General features: G+C 43.2%; 1 protein-coding gene across 1 annotated transcript in view; it reads left to right on the top strand.

Annotated features, from left to right (window-relative positions):
• Nucleotides 1-6,697: 6,697 nt before the first annotated feature.
• KIRREL1 (kirre like nephrin family adhesion molecule 1) overlaps nucleotides 6,698-12,433 on the top strand; it is a 344,587-nt gene continuing 338,851 nt past the window's right edge. Inside the window, exon 1 of the mRNA XM_073639476.1 lies at nucleotides 6,698-7,154. Coding sequence (XP_073495577.1) covers nucleotides 7,103-7,154 — 52 coding nt within the window. The 5' untranslated portion in view covers nucleotides 6,698-7,102. The remainder of the gene's footprint in view (nucleotides 7,155-12,433) is intronic.

Below are 12,433 nucleotides of genomic sequence, written 5' to 3' on the forward strand. Positions count from 1 at the left end.
TAGCATGTGTAGTAATACCAATGTAGATTGATAGAAGTGAATGTAGCAGTAGTTAGCATGCGTAGTAATAGCATTGTAGATCGACAGAAGTGAATGTAGCAGTAGTCAGCATGCGTAATAATACCAATGTAGATTGATAGAAGTGAATGTAGCAGTAGTTAGCATGTGTAGTAATAGCAATGTAGATCGACAGAAGTGAATGTAGCAGTAGTCAGCATGCATAGTAATACCAATGTAGATCAACAGAAGTCAATGTAGCAGTAGTTAGCATGTGTAGTAATACCAGTGTAGATTGATAGAAGTGATTGTAGCAGTAGTTAGCATGCGTAGTAATACCATTGTAGATTGATAGAAGTGAATGTAGCAGTAGTTAGCATGCGTAGTAATACCAATGTAGATTGATAGAAGTGAAAGGAGCAGTAGTTAGCATGCGTAGTAATACCAATGTAGATTGATAGAAGTGAATGTAGCAGTAGTTAGCATGCGTAGTAATACCAATGTAGATTGATAGAAGTGAATGTAGCAGTAGTTAGCATGTGTAGTAATACCAATGTAGATTGATAGAAGTGAAAGGAGCAGTAGTTAGCATGCGTAGTAATACCAATGTAGATTGATAGAAGTGAATGTAGCAGTAGTTAGCATGCGTAGTAATACCAATGTAGATTGATAGAAGTGAATGTAGCAGTAGTCAGCACGCGTAGTAATACCAATGTAGATTGATAGAAGTGAATGTAGCAGTAGTCAGCATGCGTAGTAATACCAATATAGATTGATAGAAGTGAATGTAGCAGTAGTTAGCATGTGTAATAATACCAATGTGGATTGATAGAAGTCAATGTAGCAGTAGTCAGCATGCGTAGTAATACCAATGTAGATTGATAGAAGTGAATGTAGCAGTAGTCAGCATGCGTAATAATACCAATGTAGATTGATAGAAGTGAATGTAGCAGTAGTTAGCATGTGTAGTAATACCAATGTAGATTGATAGAAGTCAATGGAGCAGTAGTCAGCATGCGTAGTAATACCAATGTAGATTGATAGAAGTGAATGTAGCAGTAGTCAGCATGCGTAATAATACCAATGTGGATTGATAGAAGTCAATGTAGCAGTAGTCAGCATGCGTAGTAATACCAATGTAGATTGATAGAAGTGAATGTAGCAGTAGTCAGCATGCGTAATAATACCAATGTGGATTGATAGAAGTCAATGTAGCAGTAGTCAGCATGCGTAATAATACCAATGTAGATTGATAGAAGTGAATGTAGCAGTAGTTAGCATGTGTAGTAATACCAATGTAGATTGATAGAAGTGAATGTAGCAGTAGTCAGCATGCGTAGTAATAGCATTGTAGATCGACAGAAGTGAATGTAGCAGTAGTCAGCATGCGTAGTAATACCAATGTAGATTGATAGAAGTGAATGTAGCAGTAGTCAGCATGCGTAGTAATACCAATGTAGATTGATAGAAGTGAATGTAGCAGTAGTCAGCACGAGTAGTAATACCAATGTAGATTGATAGAAGTGAATGTAGCAGTAGTCAGCATGCGTAATAATACCAATGTAGATTGATAGAAGTGAATGTAGCAGTAGTTAGCATGTGTAGTAATACCAATGTAGATTGATAGAAGTGAATGTAGCAGTAGTCAGCATGCGTAATAATACCAATGTAGATTGATAGAAGTGAATGTAGCAGTAGTCAGCATGCATAGTAATACCAATGTAGATCAACAGAAGTCAATGTAGCAGTAGTTAGCATGTGTAGTAATACCAGTGTAGATTGATAGAAGTGATTGTAGCAGTAGTTAGCATGCGTAGTAATACCAATGTAGATTGATAGAAGTGAATGTAGCAGTAGTTAGCATGCGTAGTAATACCAATGTAGATTGATAGAAGTGAATGTAGCAGTAGTTAGCATGTGTAATAATACCAATGTAGATTGATAGAAGTGGATGTAGCAGTAGTCAGCATGCGTAGTAATACCAGTGTAGATCGACAGAAGTCAATGGAGCAGTAGTTAACATCCGTAGTAATACCAATGTAGATTGATAGAAGTGAATGTAGCAGTAGTTAGCATGCGTAGTAATACCAATGTAGATTGATAGACGTGAATGTAGCAGTAGTTAGCATGCGTAGTAATACCAATGTAGATTGATAGACGTGAATGTAGCAGTAGTTAGCATGCGTAGTAATACCAATGTAGATTGATAGAAGTGAATGTAGCAGTAGTTAGCATGCGTAGTAATACCAATGTAGATCGATAGAAGTGAATGTAGCAGTAGTCACCATGCGTTGTAATACCAATGTAGATTGATAGAAGTGAATGTAGCAGTAGTCAGCATGTGTAGTAATACCAATGTAGATTGATAGAAGTGAATGTAGCAGTAGTTAGCATGTGTAGTAATACCAATGTAGATTGTTAGAAGTGAATGTAGCAGTAGTCACCATGCGTTGTAATACCAATGTAGATTGATAGAAGTGAATGTAGCAGTAGTCACCATGCGTTGTAATACCAATGTAGATTGATAGAAGTGAATGTAGCAGTAGTCAGCATGTGTAGTAATACCAATGTAGATTGATAGAAGTGAATGTAGCAGTAGTCAGCATGTGTAGTAATACCAATGTAGATTGTTAGAAGTGAATGTAGCAGTAGTTAGCATGTGTAGTAATACCAATGTAGATTGATAGAAGTGAATGTAGCAGTAGTTAGCATGTGTAGTAATACCAATGTAGATTGTTAGAAGTGAATGTAGCAGTAGTCAGCATGCGTAGTAATACCAATGTAGATCGATAGAAGTGAATGTAGCAGTAGTTAGCATGCGTAGTAATACCAATGTAGATCGATAGAAGTGAATTTAGCAGTAGTCAGCATGCGTAGTAATACCTACATAGAATGATTGAAGTTTATTGAGCAGTAGTCAGCATGCACAGTAATACCTATGTAGATGTATAGAAGTTAATGGAGCAGTAGTCAGCATGCGTAGTAATACCTATGTAGATGTATAGAAGTTAATGGAGCAGTAGTCAGCATGTGCAGTAATACCTATGTACACCGATAGACATTAATGCAACAGTAGTCAGCATACGCAGTAATACGTATGTAGATCAAGCGAAGTTAATGAATGGAGCAGCAGTCAACATGTGCAGCAATTCCTATGTAGATCTCTAGAAATGAATTGAGTGGTGGTCACCTATGTGCAGTACCACTTCATTCACATGGGAATTTGAGAACCCCATTTTTTTATCGATGGTCTCCAGGTGTGTAGATGATAAAGGTCTTTTGATAGGATAATCCTGTAATCTATTATCCTTTTGTAAATGGTTTCCCGCTGGTGGACCTTATGTGCAGAGCGTGGTCCTTTGACATGTCCGGGGAGTTGACAGAAGGGTTGTAGTAACAACATTTTTGACAACTTTTGCTGGAGACCATTTACAAAAATTGACAATCTTGTATAAATGTTATAAATGTGATGAGAATAATACCCCAACTGTATGGAAAAGTCATGGTGGGTTCCCTTTGACCTGGTATCACGCTTGTCTCACCATCTCAAAGTTTTGTGGATAGGCTCTTGCAAACCATAGCGGACTAGTGTCATCTTCATCATCTCCTGGTGCCTGTTGCCTCACAGTCAGATTGTGTCCCTCACACTACCATTCTGTTTTTGACAACTGCCCTGGTTGAACTTGCCCATACCATGCTCAGTCTCCTACATCTGAAGGGTTTCTTTGCGGGAATGCATCCCTGGCTCTGCAGCCTGTGAGCGCCTGGCACCGCTAGTAATTGGCAGCATTTTCAGAGAAGAGGATCTTTTGCTGTAGGTGCTGCAGAGAGACCTGCTGAGACGAGACGAAGAAGAAAAATCACCACCTCATAACTAGAGCGGGGGGGAGAGGATGGTTTGTGCGTTGTCCTTACACAACTCTACGATCCCTCATTCTCTCAGTCTCGGAGGCGTTCACAATTTTTGCATTTTTCTATAGGAACCTAAGTGTTGTCACAATGAATTATTACTGAAGAGCACACCAAAGCAGGAGCCATTGGCTCGTTGTTGGGCCAACTTCAGGTCTCTGCATCCTAGCGCCACTGGACGGTCAGAACGTAGGCCTTGGCTTACCAATATGTGGGCACTTCACTTTTTTTCCTGCCAGGAGGATGGGGGAGAAAAAGGGATCGAGGGCCAAAATAAGGATGTGATGGAAGCTAATCAAGACTGATTGTCCGATGACATCATACTTGACAATTTTAGGCAAATCCTTCTAGGAGGGCACTAGTTTTTTCCCCCATAGCTGAGCCACCTCTTCCACACCCCTACACGTCTCTTTGACAGCCTTCCTCACCTCTTCTACATATAGAACCTTCTGGAAGAGCTGTCAGGTCATTTAATGGGTATGTGGGTGTCCTGACTCTCCTTTGATGGCAGAAGTCATGAGAAAGTAGGATGAGACAGTTTGATTTCAACATGCCCGATCCTACTGTACTCAAGGGAGATAGGCCGCCGGAGGTACAGGCTACAGAGTAAGACACCTTAGGGCACATTAATAAATATTGGCTCAGGCAGATCCAGAATATATGTGCGCCATTTCTGCTGGTGTGGAGCTGACCCTCATCTATTAACCCTGAGTGTGCACTGAGAGAATCTAGGGGTCCCTATGGGTGCTTGTCCAGGTCTAATGGAGATGTCTCATGGATACGATGCACTGGCACGTTGAAAGAAGCAGAAACTCCTCAACTATGAGAAATGTGATACACAAAGCTGTGCGGCATATTAGGAACTGCTGGCCTGCATAGCTTGCAATCGAACTACTGCTCCCCATCTATATATTATAGCAAGCTTGTCTGCGGAGCTGGCACTCTACTGTCTTCCACCACCACATTATTTGCAAAAAAAAAGTTGTTATTTTTGCCCAAAGAGCTTGCACCTGATGTCCACGGTTATTGATTAGACTTAGAGGGTACTATATATTATTGCCTGCAGAGCTTGCACTCTAATACCCCTCATTTCTTGAGCGTCCGCGTTATTGACTTACCTACAGAGCTTGCGCTCTAATTTACCTATAAGTTTCTGCTCATTAATAAGAGCTGCTAAGTAAAAATATTTCTGCTTCTCATCTACTGTCCTTCTTGCTTTGTATATAAGAATTTCTTGCCTGTAAAGCTTACATTCTAATATCATCACCTACTTCAATGCCCTCTGCAGTTTTTAAATATTTCTTGCCTGCAGAGCTTGCAATCTAACTTCCTCTGTGGTCTCAACTCACGAAGAGCCCCTAAGGAAATCCTTGACTGCAGAGTTCACAATATAATTTTTCTTCTTTTATGCTGGTTCAAATCATACATCAGATTTAAGACCTTTTAATTAATTCTTGCCTGTAGAGCTTACACTCGAATGTCATCTTCTACTACAACTTCCACATTATAAGCAAGTTTTTCAACATTTCTCGTTAGAAGAGCTTGCAATCTAATTTCCTCTGCAGACCCAACGTTCACATTATTTCTTACCAAGAGTCCGTAAAGATCACCTTGCCTGCAGAGCTTACACTCCAATGTCCTCTGCTTCTACAACTCCAGCATTATATGCAAGTTTTTCAATTTTTCTCGCCAGCAGAGCTTGCCATCTAACTTTCTCACACAGAGCCCTTAAAGGGAATTTGTCAGTAGGATCACCCCTCCTAAGCCGTCTATATGGTCATGCATGTCATAGGAAGCAGAATAAAATGATACCTTGATATCTGGGATCCCATGTCTTATTGCACAGTAATCCACATTTTTCTTAATATGTAAATGAGCTGTTAAGATCTATGGGCCCGGACATAGATCTGTCTGAGAATTCGCCTCCAGAAATTATTTGACATGAAAGCGGGCTTTACCATTGTGAGACATGTAAAGACTGACAGTCTGCTCTCCTGATCTACATGTCTCTCACCCCCTTTCATTTACAATAAGCAGATTCTCAGGGAGATCTATGTCCCGCCCATAGATCTTAACAGCTCATTTACATATTAAGAAAAACATGGATTTCTCTGGAATCAGATCGCAGATATCAAGGTATCATTTTATTCCGCTTCCCATATAGACAGTTTAGGAGGGTGGATCCTACTGACAGATTCCCTTTAAAGAAATCCTTACCTGCAGAGCTTACAATCTAACTTTTTTTTTAATGCTGGTTCAGCTCCTAAATTACAAGTAAGAGTTATTCATTATTTCTTGCCCGCAGAGCTTACAATCGACTTTCCTCTCCTCCCCCAAGATCTCATGAAGAAATCCTTGTCCTCGGAGCTTGCACTCTAACTCCTGTATCATTGCCAAAAGCTTTTAGAAAAATCTTGTCTGCAGGGCTTGCAATCTAATGCCCTTTTTTCAGACTTTTCATCATACCTAGTATTTTTTTAAACCAACCCCTGTCCCGTAGAGCTTGCAATCTAAAAGTGCGTGCAAGAAAACCCAACCAGAACATCCTTGTAAATATATATTAAAAAATTCTCTATATGAGCCTTTAAATCTTTCTTCCAGACAAGATATGGAATGCTGGAGGGAGGAGGGAGGGTGAAATGTAACTGGGGGAGGGGGAATTAAAAAAAAAAAAAAACACCAAAACTCCCAACATAAGTAAATGTAAAATTCCCAAATTCCTTTCTTCACATCAGCAGATCCCAGGCCGGCTCCCCCTCACCCATTCTGCTCTTACAGCTAGCTTTTTTTTTTTTTCTTTTTTTTTTAATGTGAGTTTGTTTTTCTGGTGCAGGGAGAGAAAGGAAAAATGTGCCAGAGACAGAGAGTTTAGGAAAGTATGTTCCCTTCCCTCCCCCTCCTGCCAGTGGAATGGTTCATTCCCCTACTGGATCCATCCTCTCATTCCAAGACTTTTTTTTTTTTAGTGCATGAGAGAAGAGAGAGGGAGAGAGCGAAAGAGAGAAGAGAAGGAGAGAAGTCAGGACTGGAGATTTTCTGTGGAGGCGATTTATCTATTTTTTCCTCCCTGGTTGCTTTGCTTGCACATCAGCCCTTTGTCTGGGATATGTTTTCTTAGGAACACACAGGAGCGAAGGACTTGGACAGAGAATTCCCTACTAATTGTCATTTAACTCCGGGAGACAAGGGAGAGAGCATGCTTGTTCTTTTCGTATGGATATTTACGCTGCCCTACACGCTTTGCCAAGGTAAGACCCCCTACTTTCTGATCTCCATGCCCCCCCTCATAGTCCACGGTGCATGCTTAGTACCCCCTAAGTGCATTAATCCTAGGGGAATTGGATAATGTAAAGAGTCAGTACTCCCATTATCCCAACATTATCACAGCACCCCAAGAGTCCAGGGGGGATATAAAATACCTCTACCCCCTAGAACGCAAAGTGGATGGTAGCATAAGATGACTACTAAGTACCCCAATAGTGCAGGATGAATACTAGCTACTCTCATAGCGTACAATGAGGACGAAGTAGCCTCATAGTCTAATCAGAACAGTAACTACCCCTTATAGTGCTGGGTAAATAATAGGTATGCTTATAGCTTACGATGAGTACTAAGTACCCCAATAGTTCAGGGTGAATAGTAGGTACCCACATACCTTAGGAGTACTAAGACCCAAATCAGGGTGAATAATAGGTGCCCTCATTGCTTACAATGAGTACTAAGTACCCCAATAGTCCAGGGTGAACAATAGGTGCCATCATAGTTTACGATAAGTACTAAGTACCCCTATAGTTCAGGGTGAACAGTAGGTGCCCTCATAGCTTACGATGAGTACTAAGTACCCCAATAGTTCAGGGTGAACAGTAGGTACCCTCATAGCTTATGATGAGTACTAAGTACCCCAATAATTCAGAGTGATCAGCAGGTAACCTCATAGCTTAAGACAAGTACTAAGTACCCCAATAGTTCAGGGTGAACAGCAGGTAAACTCATAGATTATGATGAGCACTAAACACTGCAATATTTCATGGTAAATAGTAAATAAGCGCATAGTTTACAACAAGTACTAAGTACCCCAATAGATCAGGGTGAATAGTAAGTAACATCTTATCTTACAATGGATACTAAGTACCCCCATTGTGCAGGCTGAATTGTAGGTACCCCTATAGCGCAGTGTGGATGATACACTCTTTGATTATGATGAGTCGTACATACCCCAATAATTCAATAAGAATAGTAGGAACCAGTCTGAGGCAACAGTATGTATGAGACGTACCCCATTATTAAACGGGTAATGCTGGGGTACCTCACTAGTAATGTGGTTGGTAAATACCATTATGGTCCAGTGGTCTAGGGGGAATGTAAGGGATGATCCCAGAAAGCTTTCGCACCCATATACTATATACCCTGCGATCCCATAGAGCCGCTGCCTGTGTTCTCCGGCTGCTCCGCACCCATACACTATATCCCCTGCGATCCCATAGAGCCGCTGCCTGTGTTCTCCGGCTGCTCCGCACCCATACACTATATCCCCTGCCATCCCATAGAGCCGCTGCCTGTGTTCTCCGGCTGCTCCGCACCCATACACTATATCCCCTGCCATCCCATAGAGCCGCTGCCTGTGTTCTCCGGCTGCTCCGCACCCATACACTATATCCCCTGCGATCCCATAGAGCCGCTGCCTGTGTTCTCCGGCTGCTCCGCACCCATACACTATATCCCCTGCGATCCCCTAGAGCCGCTGCCTGTGTTCTCCGGCTGCTCCGCACCCATACACTATATCCCCTGCGATCCCATAGAGCCGCTGCCTGTGTTCTCCGGCTGCTCCGCACCCATACACTATATCCCCTGCGATCCCATAGAGCCGCTGCCTGTGTTCTCCGGCTGCTCCGCACCCATACACTATATCCCCTGCCATCCCATAGAGCCGCTGCCTGTGTTCTCCGGCTGCTCCGCACCCATACACTATATCCCCTGCGATCCCATAGAGCCGCTGCCTGTGTTCTCCGGCTGCTCCGCACCCATACACTATATCCCCTGCGATCCCATAGAGCCGCTGCCTGTGTTCTCCGGCTGCTCCGCACCCATACACTATATCCCCTGCGATCCCATAGAGCCGCTGCCTGTGTTCTCCGGCTGCTCCGCACCCATACACTATATCCCCTGCGATCCCCTAGAGCCGCTGCCTGTGTTCTCCGGCTGCTCCGCACCCATACACTATATCCCCTGCGATCCCATAGAGCCGCTGCCTGTGTTCTCCGGCTGCTCCGCACCCATACACTATATCCCCTGCGATCCCATAGAGCCGCTGCCTGTGTTCTCCGGCTGCTCTGCACCCATACACTATATCCCCTGCGATCCCATAGAGCCGCTGCCTGTGTTCTCCGGCTGCTCCGCACCCATACACTATATCCCCTGCGATCCCATAGAGCCGCTGCCTGTGTTCTCCGGCTGCTCCGCACCCATACACTATATCCCCTGCGATCCCATAGAGCCGCTGCCTGTGTTCTCCGGCTGCTCCGCACCCATACACTATATCCCCTGCGATCCCATAGAGCCGCTGCCTGTGTTCTCCGGCTGCTCCGCACCCATACACTATATCCCCTGCCATCCCATAGAGCCGCTGCCTGTGTTCTCCGGCTGCTCCGCACCCATACACTATATCCCCTGCCATCCCATAGAGCCGCTGCCTGTGTTCTCCGGCTGCTCCGCACCCATACACTATATCCCCTGCGATCCCATAGAGCCGCTGCCTGTGTTCTCCGGCTGCTCCGCACCCATACACTATATCCCCTGCCATCCCATAGAGCCGCTGCCTGTGTTCTCCGGCTGCTCCGCACCCATACACTATATCCCCTGCCATCCCATAGAGCCGCTGCCTGTGTTCTCCGGCTGCTCCGCACCCATACACTATATCCCCTGCGATCCCATAGAGCCGCTGCCTGTGTTCTCCGGCTGCGGTGACTGTAGAAGAAACAGATGTGTCACTTGTTCCTTTCCTCTCGCCTCTGGCTTCTTTCTTAGGGAGGGGGAGCTCGCGTTTGTCCCCATTGCAATGCTGGTTTGGCAACTTTCCGCCGGTCCGGGGCTGATGTGAGCAGATTTCTGCCCGTCGTGCTGGGGGCAGATGTTGATTTCATACAGAACCGCAGACATGGGTAGAGAAGGATGAGTGTGGCATGAGTCAGGGCTGCCAGGGATTTAACCCTTCTGCTACAAAACAGCTGCCTGGCTAAGTCACTGTGGTCTCTACGTATGTCTACGGTATTGAGAATGTGACGGCTGCTGCAGAACCTCCTTGGAGGCCAAGCTGTCAGATCCTGCGCCTACTTGTTGAATGAAGCTTGATGGAGGGGATTCCCAGGAGCTGGCGCATCACCCATGCGACTTGTGCCGCTGTAAAACCTCCTGCCAATCTCGCCTCTACTTGTGGAGCGATGATGGACGGCTCCGCTTCCCAAGAGGCTCTGCAGTAGATGGAGGCATTGTGTGCGGAAGGGCTTCTTGGATGCCATCCATTGTAACGTCAAGAAGAGTTGACTGTGCCCATTGTGGATTTGCCCCGGTGGATGCCGCTCATTCATACTCCACGCGGAGCTGTTATTTGTGTTTTTGGCACATCCTATTAACACCTCATCTTCCGAAAGGAGGGCGAGAATTTGGAGCGAGGGTCGCCAACCGTCCGCAAAGTCCTGGACTGTTCGCAAAAAAAATAGAATATATGTATGTGATTTTTGCTAATATAAGTATCCAGATTTTCTAGTTTTTCACATTTTTTTTGCTATGATCATATTAGTATTCTGAGCTCTAGACATTCTGCATATATTCACTTTTATGAGTTTGCATAAAATTTGGGATAAACAGTCAAAAAAATTTTAAAATGATAATGGCAAAGTTCAATCTACTTTCCTTTTTATTGCTGTGTTCATCCAGAAAAAAAAAGAAAAAAACACGAAAAACCTTGTGAAAGAAAAAGTTAAAATCAGAATTGCCACATTCATCATGTTCAACATTTTCTCATGTTTCTTCCTCTAAAATTTGGGATAAATGGTCCAAATAAAAGTTAAAATTAGAATGGCTAAGTTTACGAAGTTCAACCTATAGTCATTTTTTTATTCTGTATCGAACCAGAATAAGAAAAAAAAATGTGAAAAACTTAGTGAAAGAAAAAAAAAAACATGACAAACTTTGTGAAAGAAAAAAGTTAAAATCAAAATGGCCAAGTTCTTGAAGTCCAATTTATTATTTTTTTTTACGCTGTGTTGATCCACAAAAAGAAAAATAATGTGAAAACTTTGTGAAAGATTAAAAACATGAAAAAACTTTGTGAAAGAAAAAAAAAAAGTTAAAATCAGTTTGGCCAAGTTCATGAAGTTCAACCTATTTTCCTAATTATGATGATCCAGAAAAAAAAAATAGAAAAGCTTTGTGAAAGTTTTTCATGGTTTTTTTCTATCACTCATTATTGCGCTAATAATGACTGATGGTAACGGGACGAGGGAGGGAACTACAGAAAGTTTTCCTTCCTCTGCAGAGACGTTTTCAAATGGGTAAATGTCCACCTGAAAGCCCCCAGATGTGCCTCCTCTCCATGTCCTGTCCTCTTGCAGGAGGCCACATTGCTGGCTCTGGAAAGCACAACTCCCACATTATTCTCTGTCCACCCTAAAACACAGCTGGCTGCTTCCTTAGCATCTTGCAACATCAGTGCTGAGCGCTGCCTGTGCCATGGCGGGAGGCGGGGGAGGGGGATAGTGTGCTGCCGAACAAATAAACCCTCTTACTATCCTGTTTTCCAGTTGTATTGTGTTAATTGTGAGGGATAATCCTGCCTGTATAATACTCATGCATCCAGCATGGAAGGCCAAGCCTGAATGGAAGGATTTTGTGTTTTTTTTGTTTTTTTTTACGGCTTGATCCAAGAGCTTGCAATCTAAGGCTCAATTACTGTTGTTATACTGTATATGTATGGTCCTTTCTTTTGGTTTTGTATGTTTATAGTTCAAAGGGGTCTCATGACTTCTCAGAGAACTTGGTTGAGTCAAACTGAAATGGAAATTGAGCACCTTTGGCATCTGTGTTTGGCACCCACAAATTAGTTATTCAGTATGTTAGTCAACACCTTTGAGTGCCTAGAGGTTGGTTCTATATTGGTCAGTTTCCCTAGGTGCTTACAGATTAGTTCTATATGGGTCAACACCTTTGGCCGCCTACAAGTTGGTTCTGTATTGGTCAACATTCCTAGGCGCTTACAGGTTGGTTCTATGTTGGTTAACATCCATAGGTGCCTGCAGGTTGCTTATGAGTTGGTCAACATCCCTAGGCACTTACATTTTGGTTCTATGTTGGTTAACATCCATAGGTGCTTACAGGTTGGTTGTGAGTTGGTCAACATCCCTAGGCACTTATAGGTTGCTTCTATGCTGGTTAAAATCCCTAGGTACCTACAGGTTGGTTATAAGTTGGTCAACATCCCAAGGCACGTACAGGTTGGTTCTATGTGGGTTAACATCCTTAGGTGCCTACA

The sequence above is a fragment of the Phyllobates terribilis genome, unplaced genomic scaffold (genome assembly GCF_046119375.1).
Source record: "Phyllobates terribilis strain yellow unplaced genomic scaffold, ASM4611937v1 Scaffold_7__3_contigs__length_470593459, whole genome shotgun sequence".
In the NCBI taxonomy this organism is placed as follows: Eukaryota; Metazoa; Chordata; class Amphibia; order Anura; family Dendrobatidae; genus Phyllobates; species Phyllobates terribilis.